Here is a 27,034-nt window from a genome sequence, read left to right as displayed (position 1 = left end):
CTTAGGTATGTAAGTATAATCGGGAAAATGCACTTAAAGTACTGCAGGTTAAAGTACTCAATAAAGAAAAATGTCCCTTGTGACTCTGAGGCATATCAGTGCTGTTATGAACAAATGTTAAATTATGTGGGTATGGTGTTTTTTGTTTGGGATATTAAGTGTTAGTTTAACTAAAACAGGAACGGCAGCAAACACTCGTCAGAGATTTGGTGGTTGTGGCGGTGGTGTGTGTAAATATGTGTTTGGCTGAGCATTAAGTATATAACATTACAGGCGTAAGAGTCAGAGCTGAATGAGGGACAAAGGTGGAAGGCAGCTGGACAATAAGGAAGACAGAGAATTGTACGTGTCTCAGCAGGCAATAAAGGTAAGCCATTTTAAAATACTGCTGGTTTGATTTCTTTATGGATGGTATAAATGCAGAGTAAAGGCTTCAGTGTTTCTATTTTGTCTGAGTTGGCATTTGAACATTTTTCAGAAAACAAAACTGCAAAGTTCAGCGTTCAGGTGACATTCAACACTTTGTCCCTCGGGAGAAAATGTCAAGTTATCACAGCCTGAATGGCAAATAAAAACAGCTGCAGGTACTGTAAAAATACAATAAAAAACTAAAGGCTAAAAGTAAACTCAAGTAAAGGCTATTAGTGGTTAACAATTTACTACTGGCTAATTCCACAAGGCCAGTTTTATTTGTCCACCAAAGGAAAGTGAGCTACTGACTCATAAAACCACAAGCTACTGTAGGTTTCAGTGATGTGCAATTGCAAGCCAGTAACAACAATTGTCTTTTCTTTTTTTACACAGACATCCAGCAATACTGATGCAGTGAAAACTTGCAACAGCCCCTTTCTTTTTTTCTTTTTTACAGCAAACCAAAAAATGTCAGCATAATCCAGCCTGAGTGTGTGATTTTATAGGGCTCGCCAGCATAGAAGAAGGAAAAAGAGGCGTGACACAACATCGCGTGTCCAATCCTCACCCTTTTCACACAGACGTTGAATCTGCTCTGCCACCGCCTCCACCACCAGCTTAAAGTCAGAACAACAATGTCCACCCATTCCACGTACCTTTAATACAGAGCAGCAATGTGGGATAGAGGCGCAACATTCCCGCTTCACAGAGAGTAAAGGCGACTTTTGTGTTAGCATGTTGCATCAGGTAAAATCTTCTGTTTGAGACCATGCAAGTGCCAGTTAGAATGAAACGCATAAGAAAAATGAAGGCTGATTAAAAGTGACAATGAAAATTAACTGACAGGACTACACGAGTAGTAAAGTAGTAGGGAAGTGCAACATTTTGAAAAGACCTCGTAATTTAATTTGTCACTGTTCAGGTCTGTGCTCAACCTCTGAAGCTGTTCAACTGCATTTCATTTTCACAAAAGAAAAAAATGGAGACGGGGTCATCATATCCATTTTAGTTTAGAAAAAAGTGAAAATAAAAAAGGGCACAGATCCTGCTACATTTTACCTTGAGCCCCTGAAAAACCCTTCTCCGTCTATCTGAAAAGATCTGAAAGAGGCACAGCTGCATAAACAATCCTCTCATGTCTTTAGAGGGTTTTGAAATATTAACAAAAGAGCTTGCAGGTACATCATTTTGCAGCAGCAGCTATGGCAGCAGAGGGAAAATGTGTTTGAGTCCTATTATAAATCACACAATACAGCAAAAACATCGCACATCCAGCCCTGGCTTGTCCCCCAGGCAACCTGACAGCAAAATCCCATCAATACAGATGGCTCTCAGAGAAGATCTGTACATTTGTATGTGGGAGAACGCTCTGTGTGTGTATGTGTGTGTGTGTGTGTAACTGTGTTTTATTAATGAAAATACAGCAATGAGAACCTCTGTTTATCATCATCGCATGTCAATTTAAGTACGCACGTGAGCATAGTGTGCAAAGGAGAAAGCTGATAAAGAAATTGTAAAAAATCTTATTCGGCTCAGGCTAATTTCAGCCGCTGTACATGAAAGAAGCAGGACTTACAGATCTTGTGCTTCCCTTTCATGGGGAATTTCACCAGCAGCTCCTGGGGATTGGTGCAGATGAAGACGAATGGGGAGGCAGACTCCTCACAGGTATCAGGAAACTGCAGGGGTGGGTAAGGCAAACAAAGAAAAGACAGTTTAGTCTCATCTTGCACTGAACTAGCATGGCCATAATGTGAAGAGAATTTGCTAACGCTATTGATTCCCAGTATCACAGTGATGAATCATTCAGCGAGTGTGTCTGTACCAACATGTGAGAGGTCCTCTTTGCCTGATGAAATACTACACGCCTGACAGCAATTTATACAAGACTCTCTCTGCACCAAAACTGCACAGCTAATGATGCAGGTGCTAATGAGTAGGTCTGGGGACTGATACTTGATACCTTGAAGATATTGCCCTAAATAACCAGGTATCAAGCAATATGGAAACAATTCAATCCATCCTTTTTGTGCCCTGATCTAGAAAACTAGATGTTTGATTTTGGTCGCAGCCCATCACTGTAAGCTTCCTTTGATTTATTGCAATTTATGATAAGTCTATGACTGCAGCATGTCGTGTGAATAACCTGAGCGAGGTGTTTGTGATGTAGTTGAATGATTTGAACACTTCTAAAATGAAATTATGTAAAAATCATTTGGATGGTGTGGAGTGGTGGTGGCATTTTACACAACTGAATGAACAGAAAGATTTGCTAAGTTCAAACAATAATTCATGAACAGCACACTTCTAATTGTACAGCTATGACACATTAAACCACATGCATGACACATTTATGCAAACAAACATCTTCTCACACCACATTCCTATGGAGGGGAGAGTGTTTTACGACAGCATCCGCCAGCATACAGAGGCCTAGAGACAAGAGAAAACCGCTCGCTCCCTGTGTTATTGATTAGTCTTTCAGGTGAGAGTAGGGAATTGACTGACACAGTGACAAAGGAGTCATCTTTCCCATCACTGGCAGCAAACGGCTCTCAGCTCATCCAATTTCCTCCGGCACTATCAGATAGTGCCCATGATTGCATCTAGCCAGCCAGGAAGCGGCTCTTTTCATGACAGCATGCTCCCCTCCCCTATTCACAGTCTCTATCTCCCTCAAAGGAGCACTGAAGGTTGTGACAAATTCAGGGCTTTTAAGGGAAATCAACAGAGTCGACAACCCATCTGTATGGTTCCTGACAAACTGGGGAGAGATGATAGAGATGTTTATGTCAGATTATAGCCCACGCCGACCTGAGTGTAATACACCACTGAGTGATAAAATATGTAAACACTCGAAGTCGTTAGACATTGGTGAGGACCCTTAAAGAGCCCCCTGATTCCAAATAACACAGAGATTCCCATTAAATTAGGTTTCTTGTCAAGTATGCAGTCTCCAAGACAGACAATTCCCCAGACAGCCCTCAAACAAAATGACCTGTGATTTAGAATGGGTTAAACAAGATGAAGTTTGTGAATCCAGGAATGTAATGTTAAGAGATAAGGTTGGCAGTGCTCTATATTGTTCGTTCCTCTTTTCTGTCAAATCCCACAGAAAGATTAAAGGTGCCATGTGGAGTTTTTCTTGTAAACAAGAACAGTTTCTGGTCCTAACGCTCTCCTATGGTCACAAGCATTTTGCAAACAGAGGCAGCTGAAACGTGTTTCCTCCACAGGGTGGCTGAGCTCAGCCTTACAGGCAGGGTGAGGAGCTCAGGCATCCGGGAGGAGCTCAGAGAAGAGCTGAGAGGAGCCAGCTGACGTGGTTCAAGCATCTGGTCAGGATGCCTCCCGGACGTCTCCCTGGGGAGGTGTTTCAAACATGTCCATCTGCAAGGAGACCCCGGGGCAGACCCAGGACTCGATGGAGAGACCACATCTTTCATCTGGCCTGAGAACACTTTGGTATCACCCCAGACAAACTGGTGGAAGTGGCCGAGGAGAGGAGGGTCTGGGCTTCCATGCTGAGGCTGCTGCCCCTGTGACCCAGACCCGATTAACGGACGGAGACGAAGATGAAGACGAAAACAAAGTTTCCGTTTACATCCAGAATTAAACCGCTATGTGAAAACACTGGCAGGAAGGTGTGTGGCACCTCCATGCAGGAAGACATCATCATGCATGTCCAACTATGTGACTGTGCAGCAAAAGTGTTTCTGTGAAGGGCATCTAACTAAAGTAGAAGGTCTGTCTGTATCTCAGACCTGCACATGGTTGGTCTTGGTCTTTTCATCGGTTTTGTTGAAGAAAATCTAGACCTCAGACAATCACTGTATGCTCCAATTCATGCAACTGAGCTGCATGGTGTCTCAATGTAACAATTAAGGCAGCTCAGATTAGGAACCTGCTAGAGGGGACATTCCTTTCCACCTAGAAAGTCAAGAATCGATCCCATTAACTGTTAAGATGATGTAGCACTTCTCAAAAGGCTTACTAAGGTGAGCTAACTAACTGAGTCTTCATTTAAATGTCCATGTTAGGTACTTAAAACGACACTTCAAGTGTAAGTGCTTTAGCACTGTGCACAGTGATGACTTTTAAAAGATCTATTGGTTAATATCTTTCATTGATAGATCTATGCTAAATCAGATATGAATTTATGGTTTATGTCTGATTTGACTGGAACTACAATCACAGACCTGATTTTTGTGTGAATGGCAGTAACTTTACTGTTACTGAATGCAATATAGTGTTTGTATCCGACAGATCCTTTTAGACACGCACAGAGACACATAGCACCCTTTCATGGAAAAGTCACATCAGTCTGAACTGAATGCCTTCAACGTTTCAGCAGCACAAGTTTAAGACGTGGGGAGAAAAAACAAGAGAGAGAAATTTGGATCTTGTTCCAAGGTCACGGTAATAAATTTAGTATCTAAATCACCATCTCTTACACAGAAATCAGCTTAATAAAACAGGAAACACAATGAGAGCTGCTGATTAGATCAATATCTTCTCCTATCAGATCAGTGAAAAGGTTAAGAAAAAACGCTCTTACAACCACAGTAATAACCACACCAGTGCTCCCTCTCCGCATTTTCAAATTTCATTCATGTCGAATTTAGATTGAATGAATATGAACCAAAAGCCATCGCTTTAAGAGCTTGACGAGGGCAGAAATCTTACATATTCATATTTGAAAAGTGCTCATGTTTGTGTTTAAGTGGTGTGCCTGCAGTGCTAGCACATCAAAAACAAGATCATAACGAATATCAAATACCACAAGAACATTTACATGATCAAAGACTAATCATATAAGAGGTGTTGAGAAATAAGAAGAAGAGACAATTCAAAAGGAAGCAACAGGAAGCGCTTCTTGAAAAGATGAGTTAAGTCTCATTTGAGATCACTACCAAAAACAAATCTCCACTGAACAAGATGGCTGTATTTTCTGACGTACCCAGGGAAACAAAATGGTGGTGTTCTTGCTAAATTCAGATGAAACGAGCGTGGCTGCAGTCACAGTTAAAAGTGTGTTCATGTGAAACCCCGCCAGTTGCCTGCTCTTTCATCCTCCATTAGCTAATTAGCATTTAAAGCTGTTGAATGTGCTGCTGCTTTGCCTCAATACCTCCCCCACCTAATTGTTTCCATTCCATGTTAATCAAAGGGGCACATAACATCAGGGTTGTGTGACAAGGAGGTCTACTAAAGCCCTCCATATTCATCAGGAAGGATCTAATGTAGTCAGAGTGGACTCGCTTACAAATGTAATTATATTTGAACTTGTTGAGAAACGCAGGCATTGGATTAAGAATTACGTAAGGACACAACAGTAAACGTCAAGCCGAATTCAATTACAAGCGAAACTTGTCGTTAGGGTGACAGTTTTTTAGTATGAAGGGTTTGGGTTTCAGTCCTGAGGCATTCTGGGTAGAGGGACCAATGTGTTTGACGTGACGGGAGATCTTTGGGCGTATGCATAGTTCCTCTGACAGGTGCATTAAAATGCCTGAGTGAAAATTGAGTGTCACTCACTGATCGCCTCAGGCCAAGTCAGACAGTTGAGAAACAAGGATTCTGCTACAGCTTTGGCTTGGCTTTTGGAAAATGCTCTTATTTGCGTACTTCCTAAGCATTAGATAAGAGGAAAGATACCACTTGTGTCTGTGCAGTAAATTTGAAGCTATTGCCAGGAGCCAGTAAACTTAGCATAAGGACTGAAAACAGTCTGTTACAGCTTGTTTGTTTAAACCTTACAAAAACTGAAGTTTGCATTTTTACGAGTAGCTATGTGCTGCGCTATTTCTTACTAGGTGGAGTCTTTTCATCTGCGATTTGGACAGAGCTAGGCTAACTGTGTGCTTTTGCTAGCTTCCAATTCACTGTCCAGGCATCAGGGTGGTCACAATATTCTCATGTTGAAGTGAGAAGAGTGGGAGGCAACATACTGCAAATATGGATTCAAAACATTTCAACATGAACCCAGCTGAATGAAAGCCTATATACAAAATACTAAACAGGAAAACGAGGTGAAAAATCCATACAGCTTTACAGTTTCTTCAGAGACTGCCAATTCAATAAACTGCCCGCTATTTAATTTGCCGGGATCAAGCCAGAGGGGATTCAACAATAACCTACTGCAATAATATGAAATTCACAAGTTCATTGGAAAAAGTAAAAAGGGATGGCAGGGCACAGCCTGCTGGAAGGAAGCCTTTCAGTGGCTTAGAGGGCAGGGAGAGAGCAAAGTGGCCCTACTGCTTTTACCACACACACTTAAAATGAAGTAATGTGTACTGAGGTTTATACTTCATCTGAGTCTTAGTCTTAGACACCATTCACTTTTGAACAAGTGCAGAATATCAGCACTGGGCTGGGCTTGGAGTATATGAGAAATATAAATAATTTTCAAAAGGACAATTAATAACGAACAGCAGAGGACAGCAGTCTCTGCGTCTGATCCAACAAAGAAGAAACACCGGCTTTGCTTGTCTGTCATGTTATTATTGTCATGATATTTCCTCTTAAATAACATGCAGTTCATGTACTATAACCTCTGGTGTCAGACATCCTAAAAAAGCTCCATACTATTTTAGCAGACCAAATAATATGATGATCAGTCAGAGCCGGGCTGCATGTTGAGCCTGGATGTGGGCTAACACCAGTAAAAATGCTCACCTAAAAAGCCCAGTCATCTCCAACAGCAACTTACCCAACTAACTTAATTAAATACATCAAGATGTTGATGAAGTTATTAATGCCTTGTTTAGAGTTTTGTCATTCTTAGTTCAGCGCTCCATGAATGATTGTGTTAACGTAAGCTGCTGCTGTAGGGGTCTTGGCTTCCCGGCCATCACACACCGTCCTCTCAGGTACCAAAATTAGTTATCAACTGATAAGCCTGAATCTATACTTGTAAGGGTACCGACATAATTCGGTCAATACCCTTCCAAGTGCAGAGTTTCATCTGCATACTACTGTACATACTGTGTTATTTATTCTTGGTGTGATCCAAACTTTCCTGACTTCCGACCAACGTTTGATGAAAACAACATCCATCTTAATAAAACCCTCTCATAAGGAGCCAGGGTTTGACAGCAGGAACACAAACCTTTGAGTCCAAGCTAGTCAAGTAACAGCTCAACAAGCCAACGCTGTTCCCTATCCTCTCTCTACAATGTCTTTCTCTCTGGCTCTTTTCAGCTGCTCTCAGCAATTAAGGGCAGCAGAGACAAGTAATCTCCTTCTGGGCGACAGGGCCAGACCAGAACAGGCATGTGGAGTGGTCTGTGCAGTAAGGGGGCGGGGGTATGGGGGGTGGGGGGCGAGGCCGGCCCCAGCCTCAGCTCTAGCCAGGCCCTGCTTGGCTGCACTCAATCTCAGCCCAATAAAAAGCCCTTCATTGGCAGGGTGCAACTGAGCCAGACGGGCTGGGAGCATGTGGCTTTTAAAAATGAGGAGGGTGGAATAAGGGGGAGGGAGGCACAGAATAAAGGGGAAAAACCAGACGGGGAGAACTACAGAGCGAAAATGAGGAATATGATTCGGTAAGAAAGACGGATAATAAGAGTGTTAGGTGAGAGAGAAACACAGAGGCAGAGATTTTGATAGATAGGGACCTGCACAAAGCCAACCATGTCTTCGCAGAGAGGACACTTTTGAAATACTGCTTAGCCAGTTCTGTCAAGGCTGGTTTCACCCTGGGAATGGAGAAACAGATGGGTTGTCTCCGAGATATGGGCTACATGTGGGAGGTGAAAGGGTGTTGTAGGGAACTGTATGCAACAGCAATCGTTTGCCAATCGTTCTTCATGTTCACCAAACAGCACAAGCCTGTTTCTGGCATTCATTAACCTTCCAACAAATGCAGCTGCCCTCAGGAAACTGTACTGTAACTGCCTTTCAGCCTTTTGCACGCACTTAGTGTGTTATTTCTTTTTCCATCTGTGTACAACACGGGACCAGAGCGTGCACACACACACACACACACACACGCACACACACACACAACACAGACATGCCAACACACAGACATGTACCTCAATTCAAAACACTGTCAACAAATTTAAGTGTAGATTGTTTTGGGTATAATGGTTCAGCAAGCATAAACATGACGATGCAAACTGTCAAATACTGTACGAGTCCTAATTCAACGCAGCTGACGAGACAAGCCGGCAGAAGCATCGTGACAGAAAGGCCATTATTTCTAATGCTGTGTTTTATGTGTTTGAATGTATTTTAACAACAATCCTCCCAGGTTTCTGATTTATTCTCATCTGCTGTTTGCTGTTAATGCAAACTCATTCCTCCATCTGTTTCACATTAAACGTCTTCCCGTGGTTCAGAAGAAATAATCTTTTCACGTCACATTTACTGTGAAACATCTGCCGGAAGTGTTGCGTTTCATTAAGACCAGTTTAGCATCATGAAAGGCAGCAAAGTAGAGTTGACCAGAATGAATGAAATAGTGAGTGTGAACAGCATTTTGTTTAAAAGGGTAAAAGAGCAATAACACTACATATTGCATGACTGTGTTGCATTGATGGAAGTCGTGGTGAAAAATACTATACTGGGCAGAATTTACTGCGCCAGTGGTTGCAGTACATGCACAATGGTTTTAAATGTTTTCAACTTCTGCGCAGGTTAATTTGTAAAATATTTGGTCACAACCTTTGCGCTTATCATTCTCTTTCTATGTATTATAGATGACCTAGTAACTAGTGGCTATGTTCACAGATATTTAAGGAACAGCTCAGGTGGATGGGAATATTTTGTTAACTGGTTTATTTATGGTAACAGAGACTCAACTGCAAGGTATCAGTGGTTCATGTAAACAGCTTAATGCAAACAGGATCTCTGCTGGAGAACAGCAAACAGCCACCATGCATGTAAACGCAGCCCGTGGCCACTTCACAGGCATAATTGATTTCAGTCTTTTAAACATGAGTTGATTGCATTTTGTTTCTCAGTCACATATACAGCAAGTCTTTCGTGGAAAACGAGGCAAAATAATCACGTACACTTTGTATTAATCTCTATTTTAATTATTATTTACTGACTGGCATTTTTGCACTGATAGAAATCTTATAGTCTTTGTACAAAGGACCACAGAGATGTAAGCAAGTATTTTTCAGTACACACTAAATGATTAGTGTTTCATCAACAGCAGTAATAATTACGGTTCTGCCCACAGATAAAATACCTGTAAGCACAGAACTGAACCTGACAAATCAATGATTCATCCCTGACAGCAGCAGGAACAACTGGTCTATAAATCAACAGTCAGAAAATCTTTTAGTATCTATATTGATAATCAAATTTTCAATCAAAAATCACAGAGCATTCGCTGCTTGTGACAGTAAATTAAATAACTGCGGGTCTTGGATTATTAGTTGGAGAAGATATGAATTTCAGTCAGTCACTTTGTGATTTAGTCAAGTGTGATGAGCAAAATTGACTTTTTTTCTGACATAATATACACCAAACCATTACTTAATTCATGGAGAAATACCTGGCAAAATAATATTTTATCTTTCGGTCTAGCATTCTCATGATATAGCATGATATTAAGGCATTTTTCATGCTTCCAATCTAAAACAACCTAACCGCAATTAATGCTGTATTTTTATCTTTAAGTACAGGGACCATCACACACCCAATAAATTCTCAGACACCTTTTACAACCCTTTAAACTGGTAGCAAAGGGTGCAAACATATGCACCCTCAGACAGTATGGACAAAGACTTTGGATCATATTGTCGCCATGTGATTTTAATCCAAAGCAATACTGACCTTTTCCATCTAAACAGTCAGTTATTACAGCTCACTTTCATTAGAGTTCAGGCACACTGAGTTGCACGTTGATGATTAAAAATTTACCACACTCCTTCACCTGCAGAATCAACTGGTGTCAAGTTGGAGAGTGAACATTAATTATCCAGGAGTGTCCAACACTGGCTCCTGAATCTTTACATTATTAATATCCTCAACACAACGAGAGACATGTCTCATTATCAGAAGCTCAGCGCCCGAGCCATGATTTTCCAATTAGTGCCACAGTGTCAGTCTGCTCAACTGCAACTTCCCTTCGCCTTAAAAATACTTCATTTCAGTACAGCTAAAAATGACATAATGTAAAAACTCCCAAGCCTTTGATAAAAGATACAAGTTTGTACTAAATAAATAACAGCAAAAACCTTTGTCTTTTTTAATCAAACCATCAAGGCAATGTCAGAGCGACATGACACCATGAGTCAGGAATCTTGGCAGGATTTACTGATATGAACTCGTGATGCTTTGGTATATTTGTACAGTGGTATTTCGCTCAAGAATCAACTGTGCCCCTCAGCAAATTCATTATTGTCTTAATTTAAATGACTTCAAGCTGTCAACGCCACAAAACTATTAAAATTCCCCGGAGGAGCAGGCACAAGAGGAGCAAGAGGTATTAAAATTATTTCCTCCTCCCCCGCCTCATAAGCATAACAATTCTATTCTACAAAAACGCTGCCGGTGAAGAGCGAGCCACAGAATCGCCTTTCAGCCAGCACTAGTGCTGACAGGTGTAGTGAAGTCATGTGTTGTTGCAAAGAGATTCACACAGGCGTCTTTACTTAGCCCAGTTCTACTTTCCCAGCCATGTTTATGACTTCAACTCCTGTAGCGGCCCTTGGGCAAGGAGAAAACAAGACCGCCTCACAACACTCAGAGCTTTTTAGACTCAACAAGCGCACTGCTGGAACTTTCCAAGGAAAAGGGTTCACTCTTGTACTCACAGTTAAGCTTCTGTTTGACGGGTGCAGTGGAAAAGAGCATTCTGTGAAAACATAAATAAACGAATAGACAATTTCTAAATCAGTAAGCTAGTGAGGAAAATATTATGTGATACGTTTGATTACAAATCACAAACACGATAAGTGAAAAAGTAAGTGCATGTAATTATTATATTTGAGTTGAAGTATCAAACGACTGCACTGCAGTTACACAAAAACACACAGGCAAGTCCTTCCACTTAGTAGTTTCCTACACGCGCACACAGACACACACAAACACACACACACACAGAGCAAGAACCCCTGGAGACAATTACCATGTCTGCTTTCAGACTTTGACTTCAAAGAAAAATTCCAGGGAATCTAAGGCATTAAAACTTCTTATTTTCCACCACAATCTTCTTTTATCGGTGCCACAAATCCAGCTCTCCTTAACACAGGTGCTGTCAGCAAAAAGGCTCGTATTTTAAGTAAGGTAACAAACCACTTCACAGTGGGCATTTTATTTCATAATGTGGAAATTGAGAAGGACTGCGGAGTTTATGAACATGTCTGTCTCTTAAGGTGAATATTTGCTTTGATATTCCGACACTGGGGTACAGCCCTCCCATCTGTGTTCACTCAGCCTCTGTGGGAAATAACTGTCTCTTCCCTCCTTCTCCCGAGGCTGGCAATGAGCATGGTTGAGAAAGGAGCACAGAAGGAAGGAAGGCAGTCCCTTGATTCTTATCAAAGGCGAGTTTTAGGTTTCTCTAAGCCCATGGGTTAGCACTACAGCCTACAATAGATAAAGTGATCCAAGTGATATGCTGCGAGGGAGAACACAGGGAACTGCTAAACAGAAGGTGTTGAATGAGAGCTCTTTACAAGTCCTTTTCAATTTCTACTTTACAGTTTCTGAGCAAGAAAGCTAAAATAGTTCTTGGCTTAGAGACATTGCACACACTGCACTGCACTGATAAAACCCTGAATCTTTTTACTCTCTGAATAATGAAGGTCTTCACTGAAACGAAAGACAACTGAGTGACTGCTAAGCCGCTATATCTGCTCTCGAACGGAATGTGTGCAGTTTACGACACAGATTTACCACATGAAATACTTTGTAACTTTTGAAACAAAAGGTCCTTGATTTCACAAAGAAGCAGTAAAAAGTAGTTTCTCTTTTCTTGCAGCGGACTGCTAGCTAATGAAGCTAATGTTAGCTCCAGGAGCTGGGAGGAAACACCGTCGCCAGCTGATTTTTTTAATGTTTCCAGTCCAGATCATCCTGTAAAATCATACTGAACATGCTTAAATATACTGTATGTGCGCTGCCTTTGGTTGTAATTTTGCATGTTGTGTCTTATTGCACTCCTATAGCTTCTATTTTATTCTAATCATATTTTACACAAGATTAATTATTTATTTTAATTAAGTTTTTCTATTTATCTGTGCTTATTCTGACCTTGTGCTGTTGTAACACCGAAATTTTCCCTGTGGGGGATCAATTAAAGATTATCTCATCTTATAAACGCTTTATTGGGATGTCCATGATGTCCATGACACAAAGTTATCCTTACCAGCTGATGATCCATGTTGAAGACAAATAAAGAAGAGCTCTTCTTGGATTTAGTCCTAGTGTCATCAGATCAGACTGTTAACTTATCATAAACAGCATGTTTCACTGCTAGCTGAAAGGTTTTGGGATGATGACTTACAACGTGCTTGTCAAATGTAAATGTAAATATTACACAGTGGATGTGACAATTGGGAACATTTTTTTAAACTAACCAGTACCCGAAAAACCTACTGTGGGTTGTTAATTACACTATAGACAAAAGTATTGGGCTGGGCCTGTTTTTCAGGGGTTGGGCTCGGCCCCTGACTTCCAGTGAAGGGAAACCTTAATGCTTCAGCACACCAAGACATTTTGGACAATGCTATGCTTCCAGCTTTGTGGCAACAGTTTGGTGAAGGCCCTTTTCTATTCCAGCATGACTGTGGCCCAGTGCACAAAGCAAAGCTCCATAAATACATGGTTGGATGAGTTTGATGTGGAAGAACTTGACTGGCTCACACAGAGCCCTGACCTCAACCCCATCCAACACCTTTGGGATGAACTGGAATGGAGATTGTCAGCCAGGCCTTTTGGTCCAACATCAGTGTCTGACCTCACAAATGCTCTACTGCTTGAATGGGCAAAAAATCCCACAGAAACACTCCAAAAGGGAGTTTTATAGCCCACTTATATAGCTATATACACACACATCTGACATTACAAGATATTTTTCCACATAAACATTTGATTAAGAATCTGCAAGCGATGATTAATTATGAGATTAACTTTGTCCTTAAGGATTAATTTTTGTTAACAAAATTCCTGTTAATGCTAAATAGCTTCTCACATGGTCTATTTGAACTTGAGGTCAGATGAGAAGATGACTCAATTGCTTTTGGGGAATTCCAGCATAATTATAGAGACATCTGGACTCAAAATGAAAAACCTTTAATTTAAATGGGAAAAAAGATGTGTTCTTCCATGGCATGACCAAGGCTGCACTTCACTGGCAATAACATGCTTATGTTTTTTAAACACGCAGCACAGGCAGTACATGGTGTATGTGAAAGCAGCATTCGAGTAATTATGCTGAGTTTTACTCTTGCTACACTGACCACCCGATATTTGAGATGAGTGGAAACGATGTTGCATGTAAATCAATACTGTGCTTCACACACTGAGTCTGCACAAGCATTTAATGGCATATTTGCCCAGTGGACCATGGCAAGAAGAGCTTGTGCAGTGTGTGCTTCGAGTGATTTCTGTAAATATGGCACAGGCACAAGAGAGAAACAGCTGTAGCTGGTAGGGCAGGGAGCAAATTCCTCACTGATTCTCAGTATTTTTTAGAATAATAACATAAGATTTTTTAATGACACAGTAACATATTATGTTAATTTTACATAGACTATGTGCTGCATTTAGATACACACTAAACAAAGATATATGAACATAAACATAAGACGCATCTACATTCTCACAGTGTGAACAATAGCACCTGTTGTTGCTCAGCTAGGAAACTATTTGCTGGTAAAATATATTTCTCAGTGTCATCTGTAAACATTAGTAAGCATGTTACCATTGTTTTTAAAATGTTTATCAGAAGACACTAACAGTTCCTTCACATGCTGAACCGAATGTTGAATGTGAATGTTAGTCAGATTTTTGTTTTTCGTTTTTTGATGCCATTTTTTTAACTTGTTGTGTAACGTGACTGATGGTTTAATTTTAAGTGAAACAAAACAATCCTTGGTTGAACTTGAAAGTTTCATTGGGTCATTCAAGGGAACTGCATGTACATTTTAATTGGATTATGCTCTTATAAAATAGTGAGCTGGTTTTTAAGTAATCCACTCGGAGGTGAGATGGCGTCTCTGTGGACACTCAGACACTTTGTGCAGCTTCACCTTGCCACGCTTCAGCACTAAAGTTGAAAGACATTTCACCATCACCACTCAAAGGAAAAGCGCATCATGTTTTATGTTAAATCTGTTTGATCACAAGCTACCTGAGGCAGACTGTGAACTCCCTGCTTCCCTCAGCGTGTATCAGCAGAGCCTCATTGAAAATAATGATCACACTGCTCCTGCCATTTAAATCGACAGCGGCTCATAGCAGATAAAGGCACAATTCCCTCTGCTGTGAGATTAAGACATTTACTAAATAAGACTAATAGAGCTCACGCACTACAGACAAACAACACTGAAAAGCTGGGTAGGACTGAGAAGCGTTGACTCCATGTCACGGTTTTAATAGACAAAGATCCTGAACTCAAGATCTGGTATATGAAGACATCTGTCACGGACTCTGAGCCAGATTTTTTTAATGAACACAAAAGGTCAAATTGTGGTATATAATAACACATTAGCTGGTACTTTGAATTACAAAGTGAAGCATTACTATTGATTAAATCTGGCACTTGCTGTCTGCAGTTTGTCAGACCATTTTTAAAGATGCTGGCAATCTTCAAAAAACAAAGACTTGATGCCATGACAACAGCTGGCAGCACATAGCTCGTATCTTGGCAAAACAGCTTGTGGACACAACCTCTTAACAGATCCAATTAATGTAGTCACAAAACAGATGAGATGGAGAAACTTGTTACCAGTCTCATAAATTTCTTTAAAAAAAAAAAATCATGGTTACGTATACAGAAAAGCTTCTCTATGTAAACACTTGGCTTTTGTTTCTAAAGAGGCTCTGTAAAAACATATTCTTTTTTATTATTATTATCTGACCATTCACGCTGCTCTGTGATCGTTATCCAAAATTTTGAGGGCTAAATAGATGTCTTTGCTGAGATTAGTACATAACAAGGCATAATCATTTTCCTTTAACACCTTTAACAAGCTTAAACAAATTTGAAAACAAGCGTTCCAGATACGTGGTATAGATTTTACACAATCTGAATTGGAAAAAATGCAAAAGATACTTCAAATAAGAAACCAACTGGTGAATGGTAGAGGATTAAAATCCTAAAGGGACCACCTTTGTCAAATATAATAAATCAGAGGGGAATATCCTCTCAAACTACTCATTTTCCTTTCTTTTCCCACTGATTATATCCTGGGATTAAGTCTGAAGCACAGGCTTTATGGGCAAGGAGCAGCTAAAAACAAAGAAAGATTAATGGTACTAGAAGCTTCGCTTGTCCCCCACCTCCCCCGCCTTTCTTCATACTTCCCTCCACTCTGATGTCGCCAGCAGGAAGTTGCTGAGCAGACATGTCATCCAACAGAGCACAATTGAGTTTGTAATCTCTGACCCTGCAGTGGTGCAGAGTCTCTCCCTCTCTGTCTCTCTGGTTCTTCCTCTCTATTAGAGATACTTGTGGTTACACTGCTGCTCGGTTGGGGCTTGGCTGGATAGAGATCTCTTCTCAAATGAACACGCACGCAGGCGTGTGTGACATAAAGCAATTGTATAGGCACGTCTGGGGAATCTGGCAAAAACACTCCAAGTCAGCCAGACGTAATGAGTGAAGTAATGTCTGTGCTCGCATTTGGATGGGAACAGGCAGAAAGAATAATGATTAAATTGCAAGCTTTTCCAATTCCTGATAACTCCATAGCAGGGGAAACACGATCGCCCACTGACTTTGTGCAAAGTACACACTGACTGCAACACATAACCTTCATTCATTTCCTCATTCCAAAACAGAAAACTGGCACAGGCTCTGGCCCCATGAGGAGCCATTTTGGGGCATCAAAAACAAACACCAGATGTTGAGATGGGAGATAAATGTCAAACATATTGATTCTATGCTTCATTAAAGCTTATTGTGGGGGGTTGGAATTTGCATGGGGCAAGGCATGAAATAGAACGCAATATTAAAGCCTACAGGGGCATACTTTTTTCTGTTTCATGCAAACACTATGAAACACAGTTGGGGCCATTGTTTCAAAGAGAGTGCAAACTGAGACGGAGCCTTAAAAACTAAAAACAGAAAGGCTGTTCCAGTTGTACCGGGACCAAAAAGTTGTCTGCAGAGCCATGCTGACAAAATTGCAAACATACCTACTCAAAAACAGCAACAGCTAAACATACTTTAACCACAAGATCACAGGCTTTTAAAATCTGGGGTACAAAGATTCCAGTCCATTGACTTGATTTAATGCCTTTGATTCTCTTTAGTCCCTCAGTTTATTCACTAGTAGTTGGATGGGATCATTTATTTCTTCCATATAATGTCCAGCCACTACTCAAATTAGCTAGCAATTACAAAAAACAACTTTTATGGCTTGTGTGAAATGTATTTGTAGGGAAATTTAGCTGGCAAAAGTGAATTATGTCAAAGAAGTACTTAAAAGTTTGGTTTTTTTTTTAAAGTCTACTTCTATTATAAACAAAATGAAGGTAAAATGGAGGAACATTTCTTTCTGAGTGAATCAGTTCTACTTCTTGTATATGTTCTATTCATCATCGAGAATTTAGAAAATAATTTACATTCTTGTCTGTCCTTTGGATGTTCATCTGTCTAAACACTAAAAAGGTACCTGCTAAAAACAATCAAGAATATTTTTACTAGTCTTTACTTGTTCAGAAAAGAGACGCAAAAAAAAAGAAACAGTTTTATTGCTTAGAAATAAATCACAATTTGAAGGGGTCGGATTTAAACAAGCAAAACCTGCATTATTCTGAAAGCAAAAAGAAGAACTTCAAACTGTTCTGCATTCAGTCGAACACTTCACACAGCTTGGTATTCAGTTACCTCTCTTTGATTCTGACTTATTTTCATCAACACTGCTGTCTTTCAGACCTTCAAAGGAAGCTGTCTTTGTTGCCTTTATCATTGTTCCAAGTTCCTGTGATCAGCGTACAGCGGGAGGAACAAGTCCTATTAGCAGCAGTGAAATTCTAAACACCATAGCAGGCCATTTCAAGTCTGGCAGATGGTTCTATGTATTTTTCATGCTGTTGAAAACCTGTGACTGAGGTTTGGTTGGTTGTCATCCAGTGCCTGGGGACCCTGGGGCTGAATGCATTCTACACACCACTGCAGAATCACATGATGTCTGACCTCTCTGCCATGGCAAACTGCCCAGCAAGGAAAAGGGAGGACGGGGAGGAAGGGGAGGAATGTGAGTGTGTTAGTGTGTGTCTGAGGCTGTGCAGAAAGAGTGAGTGGGAGAGAGAGAGAGAGAGAGAAAGATGTATAGTTGCATGTAAGGCTGTATGTGTGTTCACTGAGCATAATCTGAATTCTCCATGAATGCATATAACCTCACTGCCCTGACCTGTAAAACAGACTGTTGGAGGGGGGGGGTATGAAAGTGGAACGATGGATGGGTCGGGTGGAGCAGGAAGAGAGCGGAGCAGCCACTTCTAACGATTCACACAATTTTACTGAGGAACAGGCGGAAGAAAAAATAGCATTGCCTGACTTACCTTCCTTTGGAATGCATCCAATATATCCTGTGAGTGTGTGTGTTTGAGAGAGAGAGAGAGAGAGAGAATGTGTATGGCATGCTGGCAGGAAGGCTTTCAGCATATAAATATCACATTACCACACAAGGAAACGCGGGCATCAGTCCGAGCTTCCAGCCGGCCTAACAAGCACGGGAGCTCCACTCTGGAGGTCAAAGGCAGGAGCTTGCACAAATGGAATTCCACAGAAACCAGCACTTCTTTTAACAGATAAGTGGCTTGGCTTGCAGCTGTGTTATATGGTACAAGCTAGTGGTTTCAGTTATCAGACACGTGCTGGTGTGCATACATCGACCAAGCTGCAGCACAGATACAGTATGTTCTGTTGTAACGGGTTAAGCTGCAGTGAAGAACACAATAAAGGATTTTATCATTAACTGGATGCTGAAAAGATAGAGGTAAAATATTGGCCTGTGACCACTGATGCACACTGAGGGAGGGAAGTATGACACTGAGACTGAGATAACAGATGCAGCAGATACAGAGCACAGCTGACTAATGATTCGAATGAAAAATGACTCTCCAATCAGTGCAGTTTGGACTGTGAAAGAAGCATTTCACTGACTGGGCAAGCTCTCATTTTAAAACAACAAATCCAATCCAGATGAGACAATGACTGCTTTATCAGGGTTGCGTTTAAGATCTATTGTAAAGATGACAGCGTCATTTTTTTTTTTTTTTTTACAACCATCACCGTCTATTCTCTATGCATTTTAATTACTAAAATGCATACTAACTAAAACACCAATTCTTCCAGTCAGTTTTCCTCAGGATTCTATTTTCCAGGACCACTTCAAACACACACTGTTATACACTCTATGTTTTGCCATCACTGTATGTTCTAATGTGGGCACCTAAATTTATGCAGATAATACTGTTGCATATATGCAGAGAAAGCTGTTCCAAACATTACGAAAACCTACACAAAGCAGAAGGAGCCATGCAACCTGACACCGGGATGAAAAGTATCTTCCCTTCATTGTAAACAACACTGCGTGCACGAATCCAGCATGTAAAAATTACAGGGGAGACATTCAACATGAGAACGTTATCTTTCTCATTATTTATGTCTTCAAAGTGTCCCAGTAAGCCATGACAGTGTGGCAGTCAGGATCCTAAGACTGACACAGCTAAATGTAATTTAACTATCATTTATTTCATTACTCATGTGTGCTTCTATTGTGACATGTCCAAAAGGCTGCAGAGAAAAATTTCTGACTTTTGTTTTTCATTTAGTGAAATAAAACTGAATTGGCATCAAGGAAACGTGAAACCTGAGTGCAGAGCACTAAGGGACCGCAGCAATAAAACACTGAGTACATGTCTCAAATATGTGTCTATGTGATATATATATCTATATATATAACTGCCAGGGGACCCGTTATATGTCAGCCTTCAATAGACTCGAGGTGAATAAGATGTGCTTATCTGTGAAACATCACTGCTCAGAAAACCTCTTTGAATGCTGAAACCTCCAGATTGCATTACTATGTCAACATTTCACATTTCACCATCAGGACATTCAGAGAGTCTTCTGATTAGATAATATATGGACAGATCACACACCCACACACCACTTTGACATCTTGCCATCATAGTCATTTCATATAAATCAATACAATGCTGAACAGTCACTGGTTTTGCTCTCGGCGCGCCTTTTAAAAAGACTCGACCTCTCTGACTTGCATTCACTAAGACATGTAGCTCTGCAGCCGGTGATAAGGTCTTTGGAACGGAGTAATAAATCAGACCCTTATTAAGCGTGTGGATTGATCCAATGAATTTTTTCACCACAGGAGTGAGTTGATGGTGCGATTCGAGCTCTGTATGTGGTGTGTTGTGCCTTTGCCTGTGCTGTGAACCAGACTGAGAAATGGGTCTGTGCACGTGTAGATAAATGTTGCACTCGAAATTTAATAATGACGTTTGACTAAATTTCATGCGCAATTTTAAAATATCTCACAGTTGAGCGTCATTTGTATGTGTAAAGTAAACCATCTGCAGCATATCCACCACCCATAAAGCTGCTTAGTTTGGTTGGAGCTCTCTGCTCATCCTTTCTAATTATCTCACTCTGCCTCTTCCAGCAAAAACATGAAAATTTTCAGTCTCTAACATACCTCTCTCTTTCCCAACGCCCCACCCCCCTCTGCTCTCTGCAGAGGGAAGGTCGGGCTTGCATCTCAACCCGCTGCTGAGTGAGCACTTGGGGGTAGGGCTGCAGAGACAGAGCACAGATCATAATGGCTGGCCAATTATCAGTAGTACGGGGGGCTGGGGAGTTGGGAGGAGTGAGAGATTATGGGGCGAACGGATCAATATACCGGTCAATTTCTAATGAGGGAGAGAATTGGTCCAAGTCAAACAGATGGAAATCCTGCTCTGCCCGGGGTGGTCTTTCTTCACTGTTTGTCAGCAAGGTAGCAGGCTTTAGGTGCTGCTTTGTACAACAGTGCCCCAACAGGGGAATGACTGCTATCACACTGGACAAGTGATATTCAAATATTTACACTGACTGCATTTTTGGCATTTGTGGTGTTTTTCTCATGCTCTCCTGCTCTACCCACATTCCACTCTCTCTAAATATTTCATACCTCACTAGGGGCAGATTTAGAAGTGCCTGAAGAATAATGGCTGTCTGTCCTTTACCACCACCACTCCACCCCACCCCCCTCTCTTTTAGCCACCCACAACTGCCAGCACAGGACAGTAAATCCTACATCTCACCCACTCGTCCAGCCCAGCAGCTCAGCTACATGCTACTACGCATTAGCACAACATGCACTCTTCTGCTTACATGAAAATATAAGCAAGATGCTAAAGGTTAAACAGGCTAACGGTCTCTGCTTTTTCCAAAATGGTGACTGGAATGAGCGCTAACAAACTATTCAGCGCCACCACTAGTGCTTTGGTGCTGTTGTTCTTCTCAAGTTGTTTCCTACATCTGCCTTTCTTTTTTTCTGAGGGGCCTTGTGTGGGGTGGGGGTGTTATTTATGGCTGCTCTGTGCAAGTGGACACACACACACACACACACCCTTTCACAGGATGAAAGGCCAGTCACACTGCCTGCAAACATGATTTTACAGCCCTGGGTGGAATGAGTGGTGCAGGAGAGAATAAGGACAGAGTACAAAAGGGGAAAGCCCTTAGATTTACAGGTCCCAGCAGCAAGAATGAAAACCGTGTAGCAGCACACATTTTTTTTTTTTTTTTTACCCAAAAGATCCACAGAGCTCCTCAGAAATAAGACAACTGTGTTTGTGGAGGAGGACACACACTTAAAAATGTGCAGAGATATGGAAACACACACACAACATTCAAAAAGGGTATCATTGCTTTTTCCAAGACTCCATTTTTCTTTTGTGTAAATTGCAACAGGAGACTGTAATTTCCAAAGGTGATCTGTTTCAGTATCTCATCAAGGACATGTGTGTACATGTGCATGAGGGCTTGTAGTTTTACAAGGTGAGGACATGTTTGTGCAGTGTTTACACAGTGTTTGTTCAGCTTCACTGTAGACTAACCCGTGTGTGTGTGTGAGTTTTGTTGAACTACAGACATGGCACAGGCATGTAAATGTTTTTACACAACATAAATGTGTATTTGTTTAGAGATTTTTAGTTTGACTAATGTGAAAATAGCAAAGTAAACACTTAATGAGGGTTCTGTAGTACACTGCGACCAATAATGTCTACTAAACAACATTTTTATACTTGGGTTTTAAGCCCAACGTTACCTCTATAATATGTAGGTCTCCAACTGATAATTGTTGTTATTGTTGATTAATCTGCAAATTAGTTTCTCAATTCATCAGTCAGAGTTATACAACGTCAGTGAAAAATACCAATCACATATTTCAGTCAGCTTACTATCAAAGAAGCAACCATGCAAATATTCACATTTCAGGGGCTGGAAGCAAAAAAAGGGTTAATTGATTACCATACGAAGCTGGAGATTAATTTTGGAAAACAACTAATTGTTTCAGCTCTAATAATAGAAACATTATAATATACTGTGAGAGGATGAGACCAGCAGGAACAGAGCAGTCTCCCCTAAGCCAGGCAAAATAGCCAAGAGGAGGGCTGCAGTGCAATTAAGTTTAAATGTGTTTCATTGACAGCGGATGGGAGAACGGCTCTGTATGCATGTGACGACTTGCTGGGGAGTGGGGTGTATTTTCCAGTTTATACTCGCTAAAACTGCAATTAATTAAAGTAATTTGGGTGAAAGAGCTCAAGTAAACAGTTTATGAGTCTAAAACGGCAGCACCGACCACACTGCCAGTGGATCACCTCCATACTTTGCCACATCACAAATTCAGAGTCAAACCAGAGTCCTTGTAACACTCTGGTTAAGGGCGGATTTCACTTTTAAGTGTTCATGGAAGACACAAAATGAAAAGCATAGAAAGGAGTGCACTCTTGTTATATCAGTAATCACAGGGTGCTCTTTGCTATTCATGTCTGCTGTAGGTGTAAGACAAAATAATTGCTATGAAAGCAACAGGCTGATGAGAATGTATGTTTATATATATCACCATTTTGGTGGGAGGTTACTGGCATAATGAAGACTTGGATTTGTGCTTCAGTGTTCTGTCCTGTGGTGCACACTGTCTCTAGCGGTAAATCTTATAAAAGGCTGGCAGGGAGTTGCTGGCAAAAAGGTGCATTCTGACCTCTACTGATCAGAGATGGTACTGCAGCAATTTTACACACAAGGCACAAAAAACATGACCAAATACAGCAAAACTCAGCACAAGTTACCAGAAACAGAAGAAAAAAGGTGTGAAGAAAGTGACGGTCATCCCCCAAACACGCAGCTGTCGAGATTTTTTAAGTGCATCAGTAAATCACAATGATTTGGTGTTTCTGTTTGAGGGAACAATTGATTTCCTTGTCCCGTACTACGTGGTCTTGGATAAAGTAAACCTCTTGATGTCTATAAACTCACAATGCACTATCCAAGAGGTCTTATTAATTCCATGACGACGTTTAATTGCCTCTAGAGTTACTGCATTGCCTGAAACCCAACATCAATTCCAATACTATGACATGACGAGACAACAGTCAAGCTGAAACTTAAGTAATAGCACCACCTTTCAATAGTCAACACAACAACAACAGCTACAACAGTTCACTAAGTCAACAACAAGCAAAGCATACATTTATTATGTATTTCTTATCTGAAATTCAGTGCTGGTATTAAACGCTTAATTCCAGCGTAGCGTGCACTGACCTGTTGTCTGAACTGCTCCTGAGACAGGCAGTCGGTCACGTTGACGCAGCCCAAGAGGCAGCCGGTGGGGTAGTCGTTAGGAAACCTGGGCTCTGCACACAAAACGAGAACAGCTAAAGATCCACCAACAAGCTAAACCGCAGACATCGTATCAGACTTTGTGGCAGTTGTTTGCAGTGTGTGTACACTACAGTTAAAGTGCTGCATGTACACATCTGCTGTGCACAATGTGTTTGTACGTGTGTTCACCTTTCTTGTAGATGTGGCAATACATGTCTTCCACCTCAGCAGTCTCCTGAGGGGTGGGCTTCTTGGCTGCAGCAGCAATCCAAAGACGACCCCGGTGGGATGTGTACCAAGTTCGTCCTTCTACCCTACACACACACACAAACACACACGTTACCACTGCTTTCACAGGCCTGACAGAAAACAAGCCTTTGAACTATAGGTGTTTAACTTAGTACAGCGATTTTGTTTATCCCATGCTGCTCATTTGGCTTGTTTATTGTTTATTCGTTTACCTCTTGATGCCTCTGACGAGTAGTGAGGCCCATGGTTGGTGCATGCTGAGGCACCACCCTCCGTCAGACATCTCCTGCAGCTCTCTGTCTTGGAGTCGCAACCTGGAACGTTCTTCCCTTCCCTTGTCGTCGGCCGAACTCTTTCCCTGCCCCTCGTTTCTCTTGAAGGTTTCACTGCCACCAACATCCACCCACTAGAAAGTACATTAATTGTAACCATTACCAGTGCTAGAATCTCTATGAACACCACCTGCATAATTTTCTCTGATGGGAAAAAAAATTATGTAAAATCAGGTGTGAGAAACAGCTGTAAGCTGTCAATTTCAAGCCATTTCACTGATGTCCTAATCAAGATTTACAACAGCACAAATGAGTCTGAAGTGGAAATACAGTATTTTCAGCGCCGTGTTGAAAACACACCACAAGGTGGCACCACTGATATGCTCAGTATACTGTATAGACCTACTTCTGGTGCGGACTGCATTATGTTGGGGTTGACCAGCTCTCTGCTGCTCTGCCTTCCACTTTGTCTTTCAGAATACGCTGGTGATTTTGACACAGAGTCATTGCTCATAGCCTTGAGGGTCTCATCCAACCTGCAAATCATTGCCAACATTTTAAAACAAAAAGGTGTTCAGCATGACTACACAACATAAATCAGTACTTGCAGCCTTGATTCACATGGTGTCACATCATCTTACTTGTTGTAGTACTCGTTGAGGTTGTTTCCCTCGTCAATCACTTGTCTGCCAGCAAAGTCCAACGTGATCTTCCTGTCCTTGCGAGAGGCATGGCGAAGTTCTCGAAGCTCCTCTTCCTTTTTCCTCAGCTTTTCTCGCTCAGCGGGTGACAGCCACTGGTTGGATTCAGTGGCAAAGTAATCTGACTCATCATCTAGAACCTGAGTTCTCCTGACACTGGAGTTAAAGGGGACAGTAAATAACCAAGTGGCATCACTCACAAGTTTCATGATTAAAAGTCCAGTAAAAAGTGTTGATATTGTAGTCCAAGCACTAAACCTATTGATTCTTGTGGAACTCTTTTATGATACCTATTCCTGTCATATTCCAGCAGTTTGTCTTTGTGCTGCACAGCTTTCTCCAGGCCAGTCTTCATCATGGCCTCTTGGTGTGGGAGATATTCTCTCTCTCCACAGTCTGTCACCAAAATAAAAGCAAATTTGTAGTATCAACATACTCCATTATTTCAGAAATTTTAGTATTTACAAATTCTGACAACTTCTGACTCTCACCTCCCATAAGCTTCTTTCTTAGTTTCTGGCTTTTGTTGGAGTCTCGTTGCAGGATCTCTTGCTCTTCTTTTGTGCAGACCTGAATGGTAAATAAAACAATGAGCAAAGAATGCTAAATGGGAAAATAAGGATTGTAAGTACTGAAAGTAGATGTAAAGTACAAATGTGGAATCTAAAGACTGTGAAAAAGATTTATGTACCAGGCTTCCACAAAAGAGGCAGGGTCCTGAGCCCTCCTGCTCACATACAATGCGACCACAGCTGATGCAGTTGTTGATAAGTCTGTGCTTTTGGGCGAGGCACTCACAGCCATGTCGGCCCGGGAGTAAGACACACAGCCTGTCCTGTCCCTCTTTATTGTAGAGATTGACAAACTTGGTTTTCTTCTTTGCTGAAGACGTGTTACTGTTTTCTTGGGCCTGAAAGGTGGAAATTGAAGAGAGGAAAGAGGACAAGAAAGACATCATATTCACAATAAAAATTAAATGGTTCATCGACAAATGAACTTGACTGTGATGTGTTATCATAAAGAAAGTAAGATAACAGAATAAATGTTCTGTGTACTCACCCTCATCAGATCAATAGGAGTTTTGACTGCCTCTGGCTCAGGTTCTGTTTGGCTCACGGTTAGCACTTCCTGTTTGTTGCGGCCTTTGCGTTTAGACTTCTTCTGATTATCTTTGGTCACGTCTTGTGAATCTACAAAAGGAGAGCAATTTACTTGCAAATCCAATACTAGCCAAAAAATACTGTAGACGGTGCATTTGAGAGAAATTTTGACGTCTACGTTAATAACATTCGCGTGCACGAGAATCATTTGATTTTATATTTATTTACAACATTTAGTTTTGTCCAAGTACTTAAATAGTAGTTTCACAGCAGGTTGTTAACACTTGTGTAATACTTTACTGTATTTACCCGCTGATGAAACAGACTCCCTGAGAAGGTAAAGACCCGTGTTATCTGCAACCTGTCTTTGAGTCTTCTTCCACCTGACGAGGAGCTCCTCTATAAACTGCCCTTTTCTTCCATCTGTCCCCTGCAGCAGGTCTCCGACGTACTCCTCGATCTCTTCAGCTTTTTCGATGGACAGGATATATCTAGACAGCAGGGTGAATTTAGTCATTTCTATTTCATTTTCTAACATTTCTTATCTTTGTAGATCCTAGAATCACTACAGACAAAATCAAAGCACGGCTTCATCATATCCGTGTGGCATTCAGAAACGTCTAGTGGCCCGCTGCTCAGCACTATTTACTTAATGTTATCCAGGCAGTTTCTTTAAAACGTTTTCCTCTCATTTATAAGCTTTTAAGTTGCATGGCGTTACAAGCCATTACAAAAGCCAATTTAGAAACGTTACCTATAAACCGATACAGGAGAATAACAAGTTGACAAGTTGGAGAATGAAAGCACTGATTAACCGTTAGCTAGCAAAACGCTGGTACACCTGTCAAACATACCTGCCACTGTGTATTACACAGCTGTAATACCAAACTTCATTGTAGCTAAATTTATCAAAAGGCAGCAGTAAATTTAACAAACACATGCAGCTTTGATTGGCGATAGTTTAGGTAGGCAGACACACCGGATAAGTTACATCACTGCGCCACGAAACGTTAGCATGCTGGGCGACAGTCTGTCAGCGTTTCAGTTAGTTAGATTAGAGTTAGATTTTAAACATTTCTTACTGGACGATGTCTTCACACGCTTCCAACCCAAACTTGTGGTGCAACTGGTCCACACACCATTGCAACAAAGTGTCCGACATTTTACCGAACAAAAAAAAAGATTTTCCAACCAAAACGGAAACCAACGATACTGCTGTCGTGTGTCGAGCCGAGTCGAGTGTGTTTCCAGTCGGAGAAATAATAA

At 41.2% G+C, this 27,034-nt stretch overlaps 1 protein-coding gene across 2 annotated transcripts in view; it reads right to left on the bottom strand.

Annotated features, from left to right (window-relative positions):
• Positions 1-27,034, bottom strand: part of trip4 (thyroid hormone receptor interactor 4) — a 63,957-nt gene extending 36,923 nt beyond the window's left edge. For both annotated transcript variants that reach the window (XM_046393540.1, XM_046393551.1), the window contains exons 1-12: positions 26,851-27,034; positions 26,078-26,259; positions 25,728-25,858; positions 25,360-25,578; positions 25,160-25,238; positions 24,959-25,064; positions 24,609-24,824; positions 24,374-24,503; positions 23,908-24,101; positions 23,636-23,760; positions 23,387-23,478; positions 1,988-2,090 (exon numbers count right to left, since the gene is read on the bottom strand). In XM_046393540.1, the coding sequence (XP_046249496.1) occupies positions 1,988-2,090; positions 23,387-23,478; positions 23,636-23,760; positions 23,908-24,101; positions 24,374-24,503; positions 24,609-24,824; positions 24,959-25,064; positions 25,160-25,238; positions 25,360-25,578; positions 25,728-25,858; positions 26,078-26,259; positions 26,851-26,930 (1,657 nt within the window). In that variant the 5' untranslated portion in view covers positions 26,931-27,034. The remainder of the gene's footprint in view (positions 1-1,987; positions 2,091-23,386; positions 23,479-23,635; positions 23,761-23,907; positions 24,102-24,373; positions 24,504-24,608; positions 24,825-24,958; positions 25,065-25,159; positions 25,239-25,359; positions 25,579-25,727; positions 25,859-26,077; positions 26,260-26,850) is intronic.

The sequence above is a fragment of the Scatophagus argus genome, chromosome 1 (assembly GCF_020382885.2).
Source record: "Scatophagus argus isolate fScaArg1 chromosome 1, fScaArg1.pri, whole genome shotgun sequence".
Classification (NCBI taxonomy): domain Eukaryota; kingdom Metazoa; phylum Chordata; class Actinopteri; family Scatophagidae; genus Scatophagus; species Scatophagus argus.
The sequence above is the reverse complement of the archived record's forward strand: the minus strand, read 5'-3'. Positions and strand labels throughout refer to the sequence as shown.